This window comes from Nicotiana tabacum, chromosome 20 (genome assembly GCF_000715075.1).
Source record: "Nicotiana tabacum cultivar K326 chromosome 20, ASM71507v2, whole genome shotgun sequence".
NCBI lineage: Eukaryota > Viridiplantae > Streptophyta > Magnoliopsida > Solanales > Solanaceae > Nicotiana > Nicotiana tabacum.
In genome coordinates this window covers 49,585,619-49,608,838 of record NC_134099.1, presented here as the reverse complement: position 1 = coordinate 49,608,838, position 23,220 = coordinate 49,585,619, and the positions used below count along the sequence as shown (strand labels likewise).

General features: G+C 35.2%; 1 protein-coding gene across 1 annotated transcript; it reads right to left on the bottom strand.

Moving 5' to 3' along the window:
- Nucleotides 1–381: 381 nt before the first annotated feature.
- On the bottom strand, nt 382–2,123 carry LOC142174369 (uncharacterized). Its single transcript, XM_075240154.1, has 2 exons — nt 2,050–2,123; nt 382–829 (listed from the first exon to the last, which is right to left on the bottom strand). The coding sequence occupies exons 1-2, from the start codon at nt 2,121–2,123 to the stop codon at nt 382–384; spliced, it is 522 nt and encodes a 173-aa protein (XP_075096255.1).
- Nucleotides 2,124–23,220: the final 21,097 nt, after the last annotated feature.

Genomic DNA, 23,220 nt, shown 5'->3' with positions numbered 1-23,220 from the left:
CATAAGCAGCTGCACCAGAATCAAGCCACCAAGTATTATTAGGAACTTCAATTAAATTTGATTTGAAACATACAAAAGCACTAATTGTACCTTTCTTTTCGAACCAAGCTTTACATTTCAGGAAATATTTCTGATAGTGTCCTTCCTTGTTACAGAAATGACATGTATCTGCCTTCTGTTCCTTCTTAGCATCCTGTGGAGTTTTAGCAGGTGTTTCTTCTTTTTGAACTTGTTGGCCTTTACTTTAAGTCCTTTACTAGCTCCTTGACCCATGAGGTTAATTGAATGACTTCCTTGTTTCTTAAGTCTTGACTCGTCCTGAGTAAGCATACTGGACAATTCACTAACATTCCACTTATCCTTAATAGTGTTATAGTTAATTTAAAACGGTCCATACTCAAGAGGCAATGAGTTCAGAATTAACTGAACCAAGGAGGAGTCATCAACTTTCATCCCCAAGGTCTGAAGTCTTGCTGCAATGTTAGTCATCTCGATTATATGATTTTTCATACTACGCGACCCATCAAACTTCATGGTCGTGAGTTCAACCATTAATGTACCATCGAGAGACTTATCTGCAGAACGAAAACGTTTTCCCATAAACTTTAGGTATTCCCTGGCACTTTCTGGTTGTGGAATAGTACTCTTAATATTGTTGGCAATACTCATTCGCATAAACATAAGGCTCATCCTATTAGAGCGTTCCCATGTTTTATGGAAAGACTTCTCATCCGCATTGCTCGTATCAGTAATGGCAGTGGGCTTATCATTCAGATCCTTTATACCTAAGTGTAACTGGACTTGTTCATGCCATTCAGAGAAGTTCAATCTGTTGAACACAACAACAGACGAAGCATGTGAATGATGAGGAATAGCTGCAAAATAGATAATACATGCTCACAAATCAATACGAATTCAGTAAAAACAATTAAAGCATATCGCAATTCTCCTTTGGGTAAATACTATGACACATTATCACAATTTAACTGCAATTTAGTCTTTAATAGGTAATTAAATATTTTTAACCAAACATATATGACATATTTGGACAGACAATATATATTTGACTAAAGAATATTAATTTACCTCATCATATTCACTGTTCATAGAATAATTGATCCACCTTTAGGGAAATCCTTGAGTTCTAGCAATAGTGAAAGCTAGTTTATCCATTTATTTTCAATAATAGGCATTTCATTAGTTTTTATGGATAAAATATAATTTTATTCATGCATAATTTCTTAAACATACTAGTTTGGCCACTTTGACGACTAACAATCTATATGAACATAAATGCACACATAAAATAAATATTTTAGACATTCTAGTTTGATCACTTTGGTGACTAACAAAATATAACTATAAATACATACATTAATTATTTCACAATGTAAGAACCGAATTCCAATCAATGTGGCATGTGAAATTTACGTGTGTATTCCAGAAATTTAGGAATAAAATATTATCACTTTAATGGTCCAGAAAGTTTATATATCAAAACCAGATATTCTAGTCCAAAACATAATAGTTTGAAACTTCTTGTAATAGGTTTACATAGACATGCTATATGTTTATATACATTTTAATGATAAAATAATAATTAGGCTGAAGAAAACTTAATTACTTAGAACATGCCAGAACTTTATAGGCATTGATTTCATTCATTCATGATCGGCGCCTTCGAGGATTCTTCATTATGCCAAAAGTGATTTAAGGGAAATAAGGATCTAGAATAATAGATCAATACAGTCAATTTTCGTACAAACCCACAGACAATTTTGATTCTTTACACATACTATTATTGGGTTATGCCCATCAATTGCATATATAATATGACGTCAGTAACATTAACAGAGGAATAATCTTACTTCACAGAGAAGTCACAATACCATAATCCGTAAGGGTGTATGTATAACTTTATATTCTTTTACGAAGATTATCAATTCAAATCCCACACTCATGATACCACATGTAAACATATATTTTAATTGTATACCAGGATCTTGAACATCATGATAATTTTACATAAAATTATTACAGAAAACATACCTGAATCTTAAGCCATTATAACGAGGCGGAAGCGTTAATTGGAACTGGTTTCTCGCTCTTGCCCTAACTTTCATTATCGCCGACTTTAGTGATGGAAGAGAGAATAGAAAAACACAATAACCCTAATGGGTGGGGAGATGACCAATTTATAGAGTTTTCACTTAATCCGGTATGTCCAAACAAGTAACCGATCGTACGGATGAGATTTTCTCATTAATTAAATATTAATTATGGGCTTTAAACTTATTGGGCCACCAATAAAGCTAAGAAAATCTTACATATTGTCCATAACAAGTCCACTCTTATAATCTAAAAAATAAAATATAATTAACATGCAAAAATAGTTAAATCACATTAATAGATAAATTTTTTATGTATACCAATTTAAATCTCGTTTGTATTTATCTTAGCCTAAAAAATGTGATATTGTGTACGGGTAAAATTGGGGGTAATGTCTAACCCTATTTTCCGGTGAGAAAACGGAGAAAGAGCACGGATGCACGAGATTGTAATCGAGGTTAGAGACTCTTCGTATCGAGGTCCAGGAAGAGTGAACGATGTGCTCGTCATCAGGTATGATAAAGCGATGCGCCCCAAACCGAGAACGAGTTCTAAGACTTCGGGAAATACGGTAAATGGTTATACATAACGAATAGACGGCCGTGATATTCGCACTCAACCAGATATCACGGCACGGATCTCGCTCGAGGTCGATTATGGACCTATAATTACTGAAAAGGAAGATTTTTACCTTTTTAGACTTATACCAGGGACGAAACTCTCCTACTATATAAAGGGGAAGTTTTTCTTTTGTAAGACACATTGTAACACACAAATCAAAGCAATACAATTTTATTTTCTGCCTTTTAGCTACTGTTAAAGTTCTTGTTTAATTATTATGTTCTTCATTCACGACTGGGCTCGAACCGAGGGTCCTCTTGAGGACGAGGTCGTTGTTCAATATAAGTTCAGGCTTGGTCATAACATCACAATTGGTTTGGTCGCTTATTTCGTCTTTTATTCTTTACTATTTGTGTTGAATCAAACCACGTTTTTAAATCGCGTAGAAATTTAATTGTTATTCAATTTCGGGGGGTAAACAGAGATAGGAAGTGAATTCTAGGAGAGGAAGTGCCATACTAAGGCACATCACATTTAACTTTTAGAGCATATTGCTTTCTACCATCAACCAATATACTACTAGTAGCTAATAATTTTGAAGCCAATAAATCACCCGCACGCATGCGACTGTTTTGTGTCAAGATTGGTTTTTGGAGTACTTGGACGGTGGTGCAATCACTTTATTTTCCACCACCAGCAACAATCATCTACCGAGAAAACAAAAAGATTGATTCTTTCTCGCTATTTCTTGACGAATGATTGATAGAAAAAGGTTGCTTGAACTTCGCTACATTTGACAGACTCATACCCATTAGGCTCCTACCGCTGTCTTGAGGATTTTATTCAATAGATTTAACCCAAATTAACAAAGATAAAAAAAAAATGGCAAGTAAACTAGATACTTTCTTCGATCCACAATAAATGACCAATTTGCTTTGGGCATATCCATTAAGAAAATATTAAATTCTAGATGAAAATAGTTAGTGTGACTAAACTACCCTTTATTAAATGTTGTACTATAATTATAGTAGCACTCACTTCTCTTCTCAAATGTTAGGAGTAAATGACTTTTTAGGAATACGTATATAAGAGTAATTTTGAAAAAATAAATTGAAATTTTTCTTGATTATATAAGTGGACACTTATTTTGGATCAAAATAAAAAAGTAAATTGGTCACTTATTGTGGCCGAAGGGAGTATTTATAAAAAAATAATGATATACAGGAATCTGTTGAAATCTATTCAAATTGGATATACATATTTGCATTTTAGGAGACTATAGGTGGGGACGGCCCGTGCCAGTACTGGCCCAACATTATTTAATACTGTATGATTTTTAATTGCACATCTAGTAGAAATTGATGGTAAGTGTGGAATCAAATAGACAATATTGCATGTTAATTGATATATACCTATTTACATATATTTTGATTAAAATATATATTGCTTACATCTATGAGAGCATCACATTAAGGGATGCTCATGTATGAAATAACTATTTACATATTAGCTGAAGGTGGGGCGTTGTGCATGCGGTGTTTGGTCTTCTTTTTAGTAGTTCTTGACCAAAAAAATCTGCACATAAATAAATATATTATATTTCATAGTCAAATTAGAAGCTAACATATATTCAAGGCAAATTTTGTGTTTGTTGAGGATTTTAAGATGGAAAAGTCTTTAAAAAAGGATGAATGGGAAATTGAGGGAAAATGAAAATTTTGAGTAAAATTTTAAGTTTCCCTCTCTTGAAACATTGTCCCATATTGGAAGAGGAAAAGGCTTTTGGTGGGTATATATACAATTGTTCTTCTTGTAGCTCTTAAAGAGTTAAGAAGAAGGCAAGCCTCGCGTCGTCGTCGTCGTCGTCGCTCGCTCGGCTCGGCTTCGGCTTCGGCTTCGGCTTCGGCTTCGGTCAAATGATCGATTGATTGATTAATTTTTTGGACCAAATTTATTTGTTAATAGTGAATATTAACGTAATATTATCCGTGTTTGTAACGGATGTTTTCCAATCCGTGGATAGAATCCAAGTGTCCTACCAGTTTGGCCAAGTGCATGCTCCATTGTCTCCATGAGCAAGTGCTCCTTCCACCATGTCAAATGCTTCCTCCATAACAGCCTAGTGATAGCTCTACCATGAGTGGTGGTTGGTCATTCTCTTAACAGCTGACTGCACTATAAATATGTGTAGTAGCTGTTAGAGCAAGGACAGAGAACACACACAACACAGAAAATTGAACTGAAAAACGAAATAAGAGTTGTTAGGAGAAGGCACAGGCAGAAGCGAATTTGAGAGCTTGGCTATCGTTCATATCCTCTTCAGTAAGAACTCAACATCGGCTATAAATTGCATTCCTTCCTCTCAGAATTTCCATTCGACTTCTGAGTTCTCCTCCTTTGTTGTTCATTGTTTTAAACTAAAAACAAAGCAACCATAAGTGTGATTTACTGCCGAACTTTGTGTTCACTGAAACATTGGGGTTTGAAGTACCGCTACACCAATGTGTAATTCGTTCTATCCTGGGAGGAAATAATCCATAACCTTGGGTACTAGGAGGGGATTAAATTCCTTAAGGAAATACTGTGAATTCAATGGGCTCGAATTAATTATTGTTTCGTTTATATTTACGTTTATACGCTAACTTTCTTTTCTCCAGAATTATTATTTACAAATACAGCAAGAAGATATACCACGGATCCAACAAGCTTAAGGAATTTAATTTTTTTCTGTATTTCTGTTATACTTACTGCTCTGAAGACTAAAACCTTTGTGGTTTTGTCTACTCCTGTTTTGGAGATTAAAGCCTTCGTGGCGATTTGTTAGAGATTAAAATCTATGTGATTTTCTTTTCTCCAAGTCTAAACATTTATTAAACGTTTGTTTGTGTCATTCTTTTACAGAAAAATGGCAAATGACAACGAAAACCGAGCTATTCCGATGATGACTGCCAACGCATCAACAAGCCGAACACCGGCGTTGGCACCGGCAGAAAAATTCGGAAAATATTTCGGGATTGATTTCAAGCGCTGGTAGCAGAAGATGTTCTTCTACTTGACTACGTTATGTCTACAGAAGTTCATCAAGGAAGATGTTCCTGATCTACCCGATGAAACTCCAGAGAATGAACGCTTTCTCGTGATTGAGGCGTGGAAGCATTCTGACTTCTTGTGTAAGAATTATATTCTTAGCGGATGGGAGGATAATCTGTATAACGTCTACAATAATGTGGAGACGTCAAAAGAACTGTGGACTGCGCTTGAAAAGAAATACAAAACTGAAGATGTCGGGATGAAGAAATTCGATGCCGCAAAATTTTTGGACTACAAAATGGTAGATAGCAAGTCTGTTATTACCCAAGTCTAGGAATTGCAAGTGATTATTTATGATCTACTTGCTGAAGGTATATATAAAATGAATACTGATGTTGAAAGTAAAATTTTTAGTATTTTACTAACGGAATTTTCATTGAAGGTCTTGTCATCAATGAAGCATTCCAAGTTGCAGCAATTATTGAGAAGCTGCCTCCTTTGTGGAAGGATTTAAAGAACTACTTGAACACAAACGAAAGGAGATGTCCCTTGAAGATCTCATTGTTCGGTTGAGAATCGAAGAGGACAACAAAGCAGCTGAAAAGAAAGGCCGTGGAAACTCAACAATAATGGGAGCAAATATTGTTGAGGCTACTTCACAAATTAAGAGAAAGAGGAAGCAGGCTTCTAGGCCAAGAAATAACCCAAGCAAGAAGCAGTTCAGTGAAAATTGCTACAATTATGGAAAAGCTGGACACAGATCTGTAGAGTGTCGTACTCTAAAGAAAGACAAGAAGAAGGGTCAAGCAAACATGGTTGAAAAACACGAAGATATTGATGACTTGTGTGCTATGCTTTGTGAATGCAACCTGGTAGGAAATCCTAAGGAATGGTGGATTGATTCTGGATCCACTCGCCATGTTTGTGCTGTGAGGGAAGCATTTTCTACATATGCTTCTGCTGGACCCGAAGAGATGCTTTCTATGGGAACTGCTGCTATAGCAAAAATTGAAGGATATGGGAAGATATTTCTCAAGATGACTTCTGGCAAGGTCATGACTTGGAACAACGTCCTTCATGTTACCGAAATTAGGAAGAACTTAGTCTCTATTGGACTTCTTGTAAAGCACGATTTCAAGTGCGTTTTTGTATCTAACAAGGTGGTTATAAGTAAGAATGAAATGTTTGCCGGAAAATGTTACCTTACTAAGGGCCTTTTCAAGTTGAATGTAATAGTTGTCGAAACTAATAATAAAACTTCAGCTTCTTCTTACTTACTTGAGTCAAATGATTTATGGCATGTGCATTTGGGTCATGTCAATTATAAAACCTTGCGGAAAATGATTAACTTGGGAGTATTGCCTAAGTTTGAATACGAAAAATCAAAATGTCAAATACGTGTGGAATCTAAGTATGTTAAACATCCTTATAAGTTGGTTGAAAGGAATTCAAATCCTTTAGACTTAATTCACACAGATATTTGTGACATGAAGTCAATACCATCTCGCTGTGGAAATAAGTATTTCATAACTTTTATTGACGATAGTACTCGATATTGCTATATTTACTTACTTAATAGTAAAGATGAAGCAATAGACGCATTAGGCAATATAAAAGTGAAGTTGAAACACAACTTAACAAGAAAGTCAAAATGATAAGAAGTGATAGGGGTGGTGAATATGAATCTCCTTTTGAAGAAATATGTCTACAATATGGAGTAATTCATCAAACAATAACCCCTTACACGCCCCAATCCAATGGGATTGCTGAAAGAAAGAATCGTTCATTAAAAGAGATGATGAACTCATTGTTGATAAGTTCTGGTTTGCCACCGAACTTGTGGGGGAAGCCGTTCTTACGGCTAACCGGATACTAAATCGAGTACCCCATAGCAAAACACAATCCATTCCATATGAAAAATGGAAAGGAAGGAAGACCAACTTGAATTATTTGAAAGTGTGGGGGTGTTTGGCAAAAGTGAAAGTTCCTAAACCCAAAAGGGTAAAAATTGGACCGAAAACAGTTGATTGTGTTTTCATAGGATATGCGACCAATAGTAAAGCATATCGATTTCTGGTTCATTAATGAGAAAATCCCGACATTCATAATAATACGGTTATAGAATCAGATAATGCTGAGTTCTTTGAAAATATATATCCGTATAGAAAGGAATATGAGTCGATTGGTGAAGGATCTACATGAGGGAAGAAACAAAAGAAAGTACATTTAATCAGGGGGATCCAAGATGTAGTAAACGTCAAAGAACGTCTACTTCGTTTGGACTAGATTTTGTGACTTTCTTATTGGAAAATGAGCCTTGAACATTTAAAGAAGCTATGTCTTCTTTGGAATCATTATTCTGAAAAGAGGCAGTCAATAGTGAAATAGAATCCATATTGAACAACCATACATGGGAATTGGTTGATCTTCCTCGTGGAAATAAACCTTTGGGTTGTAAATGAATTTTTAAAAGAAAAATGAAAGATGATGGCACTATTGATAAATTCAAGGCAAGACTTGTTGTCAAAGGGTATAGACAACGAGAAGGTCTTGACTACTTTGATACATATTCTACAGTGACGAGAATTACGTCCATACGAATGCTAGTAGCTTTAGCTGCAGTTTATATTCTTGAAATTCATCAAATGGATGTAAAGACAGCCTTCTTAAATGGAGATTTGGAGGAAGAAATCTTTATGGAATAACCTGAAGGGTTTGTGGTTCTAGGTAAAGAAAAGAAGGTATGTAGACTTGTTAAGTCCCTCTACGGACTAAAACAAGCACCCAAACAATGGCATGCGAAATTTGACCAAACAATGTTGTCAAATGGTTTTAAGATAAATGAATGTGATAAATGTGTGTACATTAAAAATGTTCCAAATCACATAGTCATTGTTTGCCTATATATGGATGATATGCTGATAATGAGTAATGACATTGCCAACATAAATGCGACTAAGCATATGCTAACTAGCAAGTTTGATATGAAGGACTTGGGAGTTGCAGATTTAATTCTGGAGATTAAGATCCAAAAGACTCCTCCAGGTCTGGCATTATCACAATCTTATTATATTAAGACAATACTTGAAAAATTCAAGCACTTAGGGTTCAAGTTGCAAAGACTCCAATTGACGTAAATCATGCATTAGCAAAGAACAAAGGCCAAATCATATAACAATTGGATTATGCTCGTGTGTTGGGATGTTTAATGTACATCATGAATTGTACACGACCAGATATAGCTTGTGCTATAAGTAAACTGAGTCGATACACGAGCAATCCAGGTCAATCTCATTGGATGGCAATGAAACGAGTTTTGGGATATTTAGAACATACCCAAAACTTTGATTTGCACTACAGTAAATATCCTGCGGTGATTGAAGGATATTGTGATGCAAATTGGATCACCGGTTCAACTGATTTGAAGTCTACAAGTGGATATGTATTCACTATTAGTGAAAGAGCAGTATCTTGGAAGTCGTCCAAACAAACTTGTATTGCCCACTCTACAATAGAGGCTGAGTTCATAGCCTTAGATAAAGCCGGTGAAGAAGCTGAATGACACCGGAATTTTTTGGAAAATATTTCATTTTGGCCCAAACCGTTGGAATCAATAAGCATACATTATGATAGCCAAATGGCAATTGGAAGGGCTGGGAGCGTTATGTATAACGGTAAATCTCGTCATATACGACGAAGACATAAAACCGTTAGGCAACTACTCTCTAGAGGAATTATCATGATTGACTATGTAAAGTCAAGTGATAATGTGTCGGATCCACTTACAAAAGGCCTAACTAGAGAGGTAGTTGAGAAATCATCAAGGGGAATGAGACTATGGCCGAGAACAAGTCATTGTGGCGGTAACTCTACCTAGAAGACTGGAGATCCCAAGATCTAGGTTCAAGGAGATCAAACAAAGTTATTAATGATGGTTCAACATTGTCAATAAAAAATTTAGTCCATTCTCGTGATGAGACAATGTTCAGCACCAAGGATAAAGCATTAAGGCTTTTTAATGATTTCTAAATTTGATACGGGATATATCAAATAGTGTATCTACGAGATGACACGTTTAGAAATCACCTATGTAAGTGTCAAGTGTTAGTCGCTTCAAGGAGAATTTGGCAAGGCCAATTCTATACGCACTTATGAAACCGGGTAGTGTTCATAGCTGAAACGAACACAATAATGAGAACTAAAGACGGTTAAGGATTGATTGTGTGACTTATGGTTGTCTAGGTATACACTAAAGTTCGACGGTTCAAAGATATCAAATCTACTGATTGACCGAGTATATCCGACATAAGTTCACTACGGAAAGTTCAAAAGAAAACCTACTTATCCAGATGCAATTAATCCTTGCTTGCAAATCACACAAGTTTTTCATGCATACTTCCGTGATATAGCCATTCCCCATTCATGTGGGGGATTGTTGAGGATTTTAAGATGGAAAAGTCTTAAAAAGAGGGTGAATGGGAAATGGAGGGAAAATGAAATTTTTGAGTAAAATTTTAAGTTTCCCTCTCTTAAAACATTGTCCCATATTGGAAGAGGAAAAAGCTTTTGGTGGGTATATATACAATTTCTCTTCTTGTAGCTCTTAAAAAGTTAAGAAGAAGGCAAGCCTCGAGCCGTCATCGTAATATTATCCGTATTTGTAACGGATATTTTCCAATCCGTGGATAGAATCCAAGTGTCCTACCAGTTCGACCAAGTGCATGCTCCATTGTCCATTGGCAGCCTAGTGCTTCATGAGCAAGTGCTCCTTCCACCATGTCAAGTGCTTCCTCCATAACAACCTAGTGATTGCTCCACCATGAGTGGTGGTTGGTCATTCTCTTAACAGCTGACTGCACTATAAATATGTGCAGTAGCTGTAGCAAAGACAGAGAACACACACAACACAGAAAACTGAACTGAAAACGGAATAAGAGCTGTTAGGAGGAGGCACCGGCAGAAACGAATTTGAGAGCTTGGCTATCGTTCATATCCTCTTCAGTAAGAACTCAACATCGGCTACAAATTGCATTCCTTCCTCTCAGAACTTCCTTCGACTTCTGAGTTCTCCTCCTTTGTTGTTCATTGTTTTAAACTAAAAACAAAGCAACTGTAAGTGTGATTTACTGCCGAACTTTGTGTTCGCTGAAACACTGAGGTTTGAAGTACCGCTACACCAGTGTGTAATTCATTCTATCCTGGGAGGAAATAATCCATAACCTTGGGTACTAGGAGGGGATTAAATTTCTTAAGGAAACATTGTGAATTCAGTGGGCTCGAATTAATTACTGTTTCATTTATATTTACGTTTATACGCTAACTTTCTTTTCTCCAGAATTATTATTTACAAATACAGCAAGAAGATATACCACGGATCCAACAGTGTTCACCTTTAATCTGGATATCAAAAAAGAACCTATAGCAATAAGGCAAATATACCCCAAAAAAAAATAGCCAAGAAGATTAATTTGGTGAGTTGGTAATTAAGCTAAGCATGTACTAATATTTTCAAACATGGAAAAAAGCAAAGGATGTCCTACACAGGAAGACAAATGAAAGCAGAAGAACATGTGGACTATTAATTGGTTGCTTCATTAGCATGCAAAATATTAATGATTGTAACATCTTAATAAATTGTTTTATTATATTAAGAAGGAAATTATCTGCAAAACCCCATACTATTGTTCACAAAATTCTAAAGCAGTCGTATCAAAATCTCAGGTTTTAGCTATCTACTTCTTTAGGTTGATTCTCTAATCTTTTCTCTTAAAATTGAACATATCGCGTGGGATGAATCACACCAAACATTAGAGTCTCAAAATAATATCAAATAGGAAACCTGCAATTGTAAAGTACAACTTTTATTCATGAAAAGTTCAAAAGAAAAAAGCAAGCTAACAGAGGATTAAAATGATGAGCAGGACATTTCAGCAAACAACTTTTGCTCAAAGGCAACAATAACATTGTCAGTTGCTTAAAGTGTAGTTGTTACTCAGATTTGAAACTTTAATGATATTTCTACATCATGTTTTGGGCTGAGAACTACTGTTTTACTAATGTCCAAGGAGCTTGTGATGATTTTTGGACTGAGTGAGGCCAAAGGCCATATGTAAGGATATGCTGAGTGATATGAGGCTGAGGGCCTGAGATACTTTATCTGCCACGAGGTGGCTTGAGTGATGTGAGGCCGAGTGCCGAGTGATGATGCCACGAGGTGGCTTGATATAGCGCTTGGGCCGTAAGGAGCCCCTCCGGAGTCTGCACACCCACAGTGAGCGCGGGTACCCATTATGCTGAGCTATTGATACTATGTCCGAGGGGCTGATATGAGTGATTGCGAGGTAGCCCGCGGGGTTGATACTGTTCTGAGTGATTGATTCTGAGCCCGAGGGGCTGATACTGTATTGAGAGTGAGCCCGAGGGGCTGATACTATGCTGAGCGATTGATACCGTACCGAGGGACAAATTTCTACTTGTCTTTAAAATGTTGAAATATTAATACTTGAAGTATAAGCTCAAACTGAACACTATACTTACAAGTTCCTGGTAACTATGGATACAGAGATTATAAGAGGCTTTCTATAACAAAGTTATGTGCTAATTATGTATTTTCATCAAGTAAATTTATCCTAAAAGCTCACTCCGGCATGAATATGTGGCAGCTTTTCCCTGCCCCTAGTTACGACTGCGTCTTTCTTGTTCAACTACGTATATTAATTTTTTATGTGATCCAACTAATCCATAATAGTTAAAACAACATGATATCCTATAATCTATCTCAAGTATGCTAGTTGATACATTTCATGAAAAGAGTACGTTTATAAAGCGATAGATTCAACTATTATCCATTAAGGAGAATGAAAATTCCTGCCAACTATAGCAATAACTGCTGGAAATCCAGTAGCACTTGCAACTTGGCTATGCATTAGCAGATTTACCTAGTGAGATGGGAGAAATGACTATATCTTGTTATAGCAAATTATAAAAAGTGATGACGTCATAACCAACAGAAAAGATCATTTCCCTTCCCTTCAAATTTTAGGAATTAAAAGACCCACTAATATGCCAAAAACACAATAATAGGAGAATCCACATAAAACTGTAAGCAGATACTACCACATATTACATTTGTTTTTTCTTTACAAATTGCAGCATGGTATCCTACGATATAAATTTTGATAGGATAGGTAATTCAAGATAACACTAGACTAACATAAGAGGTTTTAAACTTTTGTTTTAGTGTGGTCAAAGTTGTTTTTATTAGGGGACATAGCTAGTTTAAAAACAATGATAGTTTATGTATAACAAAATCAGGAACTTGGTCAAGTTTTATATTTATTATATAAGGTACATAATTACCTTTAAACTATTGTTTGTAAATTTTAGCAGCATAGTGTGAATGCTAACAGAATTATTGCAAAACTAATTTCATGTTAATAAAAATAATGTTGTTCATGATACAACTCCAAATACCACCATATTTATGATAGACTCATCCATCTAGCAGCAAATTCCCAGAACAACAAAAAAGTTTTCCTTAGAATAAAATAAATAATATTTAAGAAACAGATATATGAGATTCATGTTAAGAAAAGAAAGTAGGCCAGTAGTATTAGCAACTCAATTCAAGAGTTTCACTAACATTAGCATAAAATCTTAGAGCAGCATACTTAATAGTAGAAAACATGCTTAGGCTTTACATAATTAACCTTCAATCAACAAATATTAATAGCTTTAAAGGTAAGATGGCGAGCCATAACAGAGCTAAAAGTGTTAAAGTTCAACTGCAACAAAGAGAGAAACCTAAAGGTCAAAGAGGGCATAAAAGTTCTCACTCTTGTCAAAACTAACGATATCATTACTAAGAATTGCATTTCAGAACCTCGTCCTTTTTGTTTCTTCTACTAATAAGCAAAAATTATTTTCTACCAAATGGTATCAAAAGCTTTAAAGTAAGAAGTTGGTCAGAAAGTTTACCTTTTGATTGGAAGGCTACTGAATAACACAAGAACACAACAACCACAACAGATAGCAAGAACTACAATAACAAAAAAAATAAATCGGGAGAGATATAGTATCAGTAATAGATAACTCCAACCAAAATAGAGGATAAAGATGAAAGTTAGTACATACTAAGAGTTAGAAGGATTCGTGCATGTGATGATCAAATAACAACCAGTTTGATCACACTATCTCTACCACTTACGGAAGATAAGGCACCTCGCAAATAATTTCAGAAGTAAAAACTTTAAATTAAGAACTCGTGACAAAATACAGTTTTTCGACTTTATCATTATAATAAGTACGGATAAGGGTCAAAAATACCTCTCTACTATGTGAAAAGGATCACATATACCCTCTGTTATACTATTGGTTTATTACAACCCGTGACATTATAAAATTAGTGCAAAAATACCCTTAGTCCGTTAAATCATCTACCATGTCCAACATTATCACACATGGCCTAACTTTTTGATGATGTAGATGCCACGTGGCAATGCCACTTCACCACCCCAACCCTATTTTACCTCCTCCTACCACTTCTTCTTCTCCATAATTGCATAAACCTTTAAGGATCTATAACAAAAAAAATTCCAGAAAATAAATTAGCTAAACGTGAATACCAATTTTCTTTACTTATCTAAATTTCCCTTAAATATCTCTTAAATATTTATTAAAAACACAAAGATGCAACCTTTGAACCATATCAGTAGCAACTTGTTCGATGATGAACAAGTCTTGTAAAATGAAGGAACACGTTAATCTAAACATATTAGATAGCATATAAATCGTAAAACGAGAACTTACTTATTCTTCGTGAAGCGGAAGCGAAAACGAATTGAACCGCAACTGGAATTACTGGTCGGCGTTGGTTGTCATGGTGTGTTGGAGCAACCCCCAATTTCACAGTCTAAACCCTAACCGAAATTGAGAGAGAAGAGCGTAGAAATATACTGCGGAGTGTATTATTTAATGTACACATTAAGTGTACTTATATAGAGAATATTAAGGTTAACTAATAACCCTATTGGGCCTTAAAGCACCCCTTATGGGTGGACCCAATTTTCCTACATCTCCCACTCACACATAATGGGAGTGCTCATCTAATATGAGAAACATATTCTCATCTCCTCAATCATTCATACAGGGAAGTAGATCGTGCGACCAGCATACTGTGAGAGCTAAGTGCTATATATCTGTTAGGAGTATATAGCCTCTCGTCGAGTGCAAACCTGCAAGTAGATCATAAAGTATGCAGTATCCTAGATCATGTAAATCACATTTGATATAGTCTCAAAATCTCATATATCATTATTTCTTGTATTCATAATCATAACTCATAAGTCATAATTGGTGCACCAGTGAATACAAATAAATGAGATTTTATCAATGATCTTCCTCTTCTCACGATTCCCTTAACATTAGTATGATTGCTTTTCTAGTTATGCTCCATTAGACTGAATATGTGTTCATGGTCATTTGGAAACACATTAAGATAGCTAACATCACACTAAGTCTCAAGTATCTGATCAGAGTCTCTAAGGGTACAAAATCTTGAGCTATCATAAAAGCTCTGGGTCTCACACAACAATAAGTTGAGAATGGACTTATGTTAACCCAATTGGTCGACATTAGCACACATGGTATGAAACATGTGCTATATCATTTTTTCCCTTTTCTCAAGGAGCGTATGTCTTTATCTCATAAAGAATGTTGTACAGATGATATTTAGACACCATAAGTACCTAAATTTGAGCTCTTTGATCTACAATATAATTTTTAACTCGCATCTGGCTCACAAAGTAGACTAGATGAACGTTTTTCACCCCTAATGACCTTATGTCATTGTTTAAGCAAATAGCTCTCAAATTATCCTTATGATAATTTTGCTTAAAATCATGTCTCATCTCCTCAAATCACTAAGATAAGGAGGCGGTTTCCTGTGTGAGAAGGACAACCTCATGTCTACTCGACATACTTATAAAAAATGATCAAAGAATGTACATAACATTCAACAATAAAAATATGTATGTATGTAAATCAACTTTATTGATAATCAAAGAACATCAGTTTGAGAACACGGAAATAAATAACAAAATAAAGTATCTCAGAGTCTACGCAAGCCTTGAGACCTAGTGTGTCTCACAAATGCATCTCTAGACAAAGGCTTGGTCAATGGATCTGCTAACATATCTTTTGTAGACACATACTTCACATTCACTACCTTGCGTCTAACCATGTCTCTCGCATAGTTATACTTGATATCTATATGTTTGGTTTTACAATGAAACTTTAGGTCCTTGGTGGAGGATATTGCAGCCTCACTATCACAGTAGACTAATACTGGTTCAGTATTTTCAGCGATATCCAACAAGTGCTCCAAGAACTTTTTCAACCAAATAGCTTCTTGTGCTGCTGATGCGAGAGCCACGTATTCGGCTTCCATCGTAGATAGTGATAGACATGATTGTTTCTTACTACTCCATGATTTGGCCCCATCATTGAGTAAGAATACATATCCTGAGGTAGACTTCCCTCGTTTAGATCTTCTCCATAGTCAGCATCACTGTATCCAACTAATCACAGATCCTTGCCGCCTTGATAACAAAGGGCATAATCAGCAGTTCCCTTCAAATATCTCATGATCCTCTTTACTACTTGCCAATGTGCTAAACCTGGGTTTGGTCTGATATCTACTTACCAAGCCAACTGCTTGACAGATATCAGGCCTAGTGTATATCATAGCATACATTAGACTTCCAACTGCGCTCCTATAAGGAACTCAACTCATTCTTTCTGTCTCTTCAGGAGTCTTAGGACACATCTGACTTCCCAAGGTATGGCCTTTACTGATAGGAGTTTCAACTTGGCTACTATTTTGTATATTAAATCGTTCAAGAACTTTTCTAATGTAATTTTCTGGTGAGAGATATAATAGTTTCTTTGGACGATCTCTTAAAATCTTAACTCCAAGAATATATGCAGCTTCATCCATATCTTTCATCTCAAATTGGGATAATAACCATGATTTTATCTCGGTTATAAACTCCTTATCATTTCTAGCTATAAGTATATCATCTACATACAATGTTAAAATCACAAGCTTGTTTCTTGATCTCTTGGTTTAAATGCAATGGTCTTCATCCATCATGGTAAAACCATTGGATACAAGAACATTTTGAAAGCGTATATATCACTGCTTGAAGATTGTTTGAGGCCATAAATAGACTGCAAAAGTCTACAAACCTTTTGTTCGTGGCCCTTTTCAATGAAACACTCAGGTTGTTCCATATATATTTCTTCATCTAGTTCTCCATTGAGAAATGCAGTCTTTACCTCCATCTGATGTAATTCAAGATCTAGGCTTGCAACAATAGCTAGAACCAGAAGAATCAAGGTAAATCGTATAGCAGGCCAGAAAGTCTCTTAGTAGTCTATTCTTTTCTGTTGTGTATACACTTTTGCCACCAGTGGAGCCTTATATCTCTCAACTGTGCCATCATCCTTGAGCTTAATTTTGAGAAACCATTTGCTCCCAATTGCTTTGCGTCCTTCAATGAGGTCAATTAGTTTCCAAACTGTGTTGACTCTCATAGACTCCAATTCATCTTCCATTGCTTTTGTCCGTTTATCCTTAGAAGGGCATGAGAGAGCCTCTTTTATATTTTTAGGCTCGTTTTCTTCTTGTAGGAGCATCATAAATAGTTCTCCGCCTTCAACATCAAATCGTCGGCGGGGAATCTTTTTACGAGAACCATGTCTTACTTGTGATTCATCATTGTTCCCATTTGGATCAATGTTGCTCCCACTCGGATCAAGATCATTCATCCTGCTCCCACTTGGAACAAGATCTGTGACCATCTTGCTCCCACTTGGAACAAGATCCATTTGATCACTTCCACTAAAAGTAGAAGGATTACTTTCATTCGTATCTGATGATGAAGAAGGTCTTTAATGAGAAACTAATTCATCATCTGCTAAAATTCTCCCACTCGAATAAAGTGATCCTTGTACTTCTTGATCCATTATCTCAAATAAGGTTAGGTTTTGACCTACCTCTCTCTTCTTAGGGAACTCATCCTCTAAGAATGTGACATCCCGTGATTCAAATTCAATTACACTCCCACTGTCTTGCTGACCTATAAACACATAACTCTTTGAGGTTTCAGAGTATCTTATAAAGATACTTTTCTTTCCCCACGGGTCCAATTTGCAATATTTGTAAGAGGAATCATGTGTATAGGCAACACAACCCCAAGGTCTTAATACACTTAGGTCGGGTTATCTTCCAGTCCATAACTCATATGGAGTGGTAGTAACTGATTTTGAAGGCACTCAGTTAAGTACAAAGGTGGCAGTAAGCAATGCATCACCCCAGTAACTAATTGGGAGGTTAGCTTGTGCCATCATTGACCTAACCATTTCTAGGAGCATTCAGAGCAATCTCTAGCATAGTGACCCTTCTTGTCACAATTATAGAATTTCACTTTAGCAACTTTCACATGTTAGAGACGTATGTTCTTGCCTTTTTCAGTCTTTGCTCTTTTAGCAAGCTGGACTTGAGGTGGCCCTGTCTTCTTTCCCCAGTTCCTTTTTTTTGAATCACTCATGGTTTTAGAGGTTGTTACCATGTGCAACTCAGCTATTGGCTTTGCAGCCTCAAGTCGTTCCTCCTCTAACTCAAGGTGTCTCCGGACATCTTCCAGAGTTATAATTCGCTCATTATAGATCAAATGCAGTTTCATATGATCTCAAGAACTAGGTAAAGAGCGTATGACAACTTGAATTTGTTGTTCATCAGTCAACACATGACCAGCATCTTTCAACTCCCCGATCATATTTGTCATTTGCCTCAGATGTATTTTCATTGAATGTTCTGAGCGTTTCTTATATGAGTCAAATTTGATCGTTAAGGATCTCAGCCTTGCTGTGGAACATGTACCAAACCTTTTCCTCAAAGCATTCCAAAGATCTATAGCTCTTTGTGATCCTTAAACTCCATTAGAATGTCATCATCTAAGGTGCTCAACAACGTAATGCGAGCAATGAAGTTCTTTTTCTTCCAACTGTCATAGGCTTCACGCTCACACCTATGCCGAGCAGTGTTGCCTTCCTCAGGCTCATTCATGACATTGTTGATGGCCTCCAGAGCCTCTTGCTCCTCTAGCACATACTAGACTTTCAAGCTCCAGGTTTCATAATTCTCACCATTGAGTTTCAACCCTTTGTTGAGCTCAGCAACAATGTTTTTCGAAGCAGTAGTCATTCTTTAACAAAATAAAAAATAAAATGAGGATTATGTAAAAAAATAACGCAAGGCACGATGTTCTACATACATGCATATTATGACACTAAGCATCAATTGATTAAGTTAATAAACACATATATTAATTATGGAGTCGAAAGTTCACTATGTTCCCAATCATCGTCCAACAATTAAAATATTATGAAAATTAACCTATTCAATTATCTAGCTAAGTGTATTAATCATGTTTAAGACAACATAATTATCTATCATGATTTTACAATTCCATGTGGATTATAAGTTAACAAATAACTTATATTAGCATGTAAACAAAATTAATGTCAAACTAATTAACATTCATTACATGCTATACAAATTCACATAAAATTTACTTTAATATTAAACTAATTAACATATTTATGTTAAACAAATTAATAAGTATTGTTAATATTAAACTAATTAATATTGATTTCATGCTAAATAATTAACATAAAGCATGTGTTAAACTAATTAACCAAAGTAATGTTAAAACAATTAACATTTCAAGCATGTTAAATGAATTAATAAATTAACAAATAAATATAATGTTAAATAAATTAACATTTTAAAGCATGTTAAACAAATTAACAAATAAATATAATGTTAAACTGATTAACATTTCAAGCTATTGGGATAATAAAATTATTATAGCTTTCATAAAAGAATATAAATACTAAATATATATTCTGTAAATTAAGTCCATAAAACTAATTTTATTAATCTGAAATTTATTTAAAAAATAACATAACTAAATTTAAATTTTATTTAGGCCATTAGCCTACAACAAAATTAAACAAGACATATAAAAGTGAGCCTTTAGCCCATTGTCTTAAGTATCTGCCATAAAAGAGAAGCCTATAGTTTCATCAATCATGGAAAACGGGCCTTTAGCCCAGTTTCAACAAAAAATGAAAACTGCCAATACCAATAAAATTTTCAGACCAATTTAAGTGGGCCTTTAGCCCAACTCTATTAGTATCCCTTACATTTAATAAATAGAAGCCCACAGCTTCTAAATTCTAAGCCTAATTTCTTAAAAATTAGGTATTGACTAGGTTTTAAAGGAGAATTTCATCTCCTTCCTGCCGCCAACTTCTTTAGAAACTTTCCCCCTTTTTTTTCTTCTTAAAATTAGGATCTTAAAAAAATGAAAGAACCCTAGTCCCTTCTGCACCTTTTTCATTACCGTCGCTGTCACTTTTGTGGATGAAAAGAAAACTTTATTTATTTCTTCTACTCTTTCTGCCATGGCTATGGAGCACCAAGCTTCATTTTTATTTGTAATTATTAGTGAAAGGAGAAGGCTTTCTTCTCTGAACTTCTTCTTTGGCATGAAAAACCACCAGCGACGACGGTGTAACGCTGGTGGCGGCACTAATAAGATAGATTGGAAAGTTCCAGCCGTCACTCTTATGGAATACAAAGTTCCATTTTCTTAATTTCGAATCAGTTTATTTAATAAAATTCCAGATGTAATTCAACATCGATTCAACATGTTTCAATCACTGTCTAAACGTGATTTACAATTCCAGTGAGACATAGATAAAAAAAAGCAATTGATTCATATAAAAAATCAACTAATGATTTATTTATTTATTTATCAGATCTGAAAACTTATTTGTACTGATTAAAAAATTGTTACACATATTAACTGTCTCAATTGCACAATAAAAATACGTGTATATGATGTTCTAGATTTACACATAAATTAGAACTATTCTATATATGTATCCGGACCAGAAAACCAGCATATGGCTCTGATACCAATAAAGGAACACGTTAATCTAAACACATTAGATAACACATAAATCGTAAAACGAGAATTTACTTGTTCTTCGTGGTGCGGAAAGGGAAGACGAATGAACCGTAGCTGAAATCACTGGTCGGTGGTGGTTGTCACGTTATGACGGAGCAACCCCTATATCACAATCTAAACCCTAACCGAAATTGAAAGAGAAGAGCGTAGAAAAATACTGCAGAAAGTCTTGTTTTTTAATGTACACACTAAGTATACTTATATAGGGAATATTAGGGTTAACTAATAACCCTATTGGGCCTTAAAACACCCCTTATGGATGGACCAAATTTTCCTACATAAAATAATTAGGCTCAACAGTACCACCAAAAGTCGCCCTATGGAGAAGGCACAAATACATGAGACAAGTTTGAGTTGCGGGTGCACAAGTGTGTGATTGGCCTTTTAATTGGTGCTGCAATGGTCAAGGCTCAAGCAGATCACCTCAATCACCATTGAACCTGCTGTTGAGGTTGAGGTTACCATTATTGATTCTTAGATTCTTCTTTGTTTTCATTAGATTGTTTAATTACTCATTATATGTTCAAGTAATCATGGTTTGGAGTACCTTTCTTGGCCATCTAAATTATGGACTTGAGGTTTTGAAAAGTAGATTAAGGTTTTCTTTATTTGTATTGCAGTTTTGCAACTAAACCAGATACTACTATTTGATATGGAAACAAAGATTTGTCCGTTATTTGATAACAAAATAATAATAATAATAATAATAATAATAATAATAATAATAATAATAATAATAATAATTGCAGTTTTGCAACTAAACCAGATACTACTATTTGATATGGAAACAAAGATTTGTCCGTTATTTGATAACAAAATAATAATAATAATAATAATAATAATAATAATAATAATAATAATAATAATAATAATAATAATAATAATAATAATAATAATAAAGCTATATTTTGGGCTTCCATCAAATCCCAGATTCACATTTGGATCATCCATTTTCAAGCTTTCGGGATCTCTTTGTTTTGGGTCTTCTTCTGGAGGTTTCAGCCATGGCTTTTTGCTCCTCGCGTCAAGTCTGAGCTGCTCGAGCTTGTTTGCATCGTTATTAAAAGTGATGGTAGTGATTACAGTGGTTGGGTAATGTTGTCAATAGTGTTGGGTGGAGAGGAAGGTGGTGGTAAAGAAACAAGTAGTGAGAGGGGTAAACAAGATTGGGGTGGTGAAGTGGCATTGCCACGTGACATCTACATCAGCAAAAAGTCAAGCCATGTGTGATGATGTTGGACATGGTGGAAGATTTAATGGACGAAGGGTATTTTTGCACCAATTTTATAACGTCAGGAGCTGTAGTAGACCAATAGTATAACGGAGGATATATATAATCCTTTTCATATAGTAAAAAAGTATTTTTGACCTTTTTCCGTAATAAGTAAAATTCAGTGACCATACATGATATTAATCTGTTCTTGTTCGTATTAAGTTGAATTTGTTGGAATTTTGTGAAGTCGTCATTTTAATTTTGAGGTGTGGAAACTCTACACAACAAATCAAGTTACTGAAGCACTAGACCCTCTGTTGAAAGGTGATTTTCCAGCAGAAGAGGAATCAGAAGTCCTAAAAGTGGAGTTATTATGCACTGAAGCTTCTGTCGCTTTAAGACCATCACTCACTGAAGTTGTCCAAATGTTAACATGTGAAGACTATCAAATTCCAGAACCATGCCAACCATATTTCTTAAATTTAAGTTTATTAGCTGCCCTCTCAAGTCCAGCATACAAAGTTTAGTCTCAAGGCGAACAACTGAGAAAACCAAAAAAATCCAAAACTGAGCGTGCGTCGAATTTAAAAATATATTTTTATCGCTCGATTTAACACATACCAACCATCGAGTTGCAAAATTAAAGTTCATCAACAGAGCCCAAAAGAAGAAATTGCAAAAGCAAGAACCATGCGAAGAACCACGAAAATAAAAAAAAATCCAAAAATCAGCACGCTTTGAATTTAAAAATGCATTGTTATCGCTCGATTAAAAACCCAAAACTATGGAGTTGCAAAATTAAAATTCATGAACAGAATCCAAAAGAAGATAGGGAAAAAATTAGAAGAAGGGAAAAAGGATGAGGAAAATCAGCCATGACATCGCAAAATTTAGAAGGTATTGAGAATCTAGAAAAAGCACGGAAGGACTTAATACCTAAAAAATTTCCTTTTATATTAGGCTTAATACCCATACCATTATCATCAACGAACTGACATCGTGATACAAAAGAGCTTAATGGAACAGTAAAAAGGAAGAAAAGGTGCGACAAAAATGGAAGAAAAAGCAGAAAGTAAAGAAGAAAAGATAACTAGGGAAAAATAAGGATATTCTTATTCATAATCCTTTACTGATAATGGTAATTACAATATATAGGGTGAGTGAGAGGAGATTCCCTCAGCTGACACTCGATCCCTTCCCCCATTT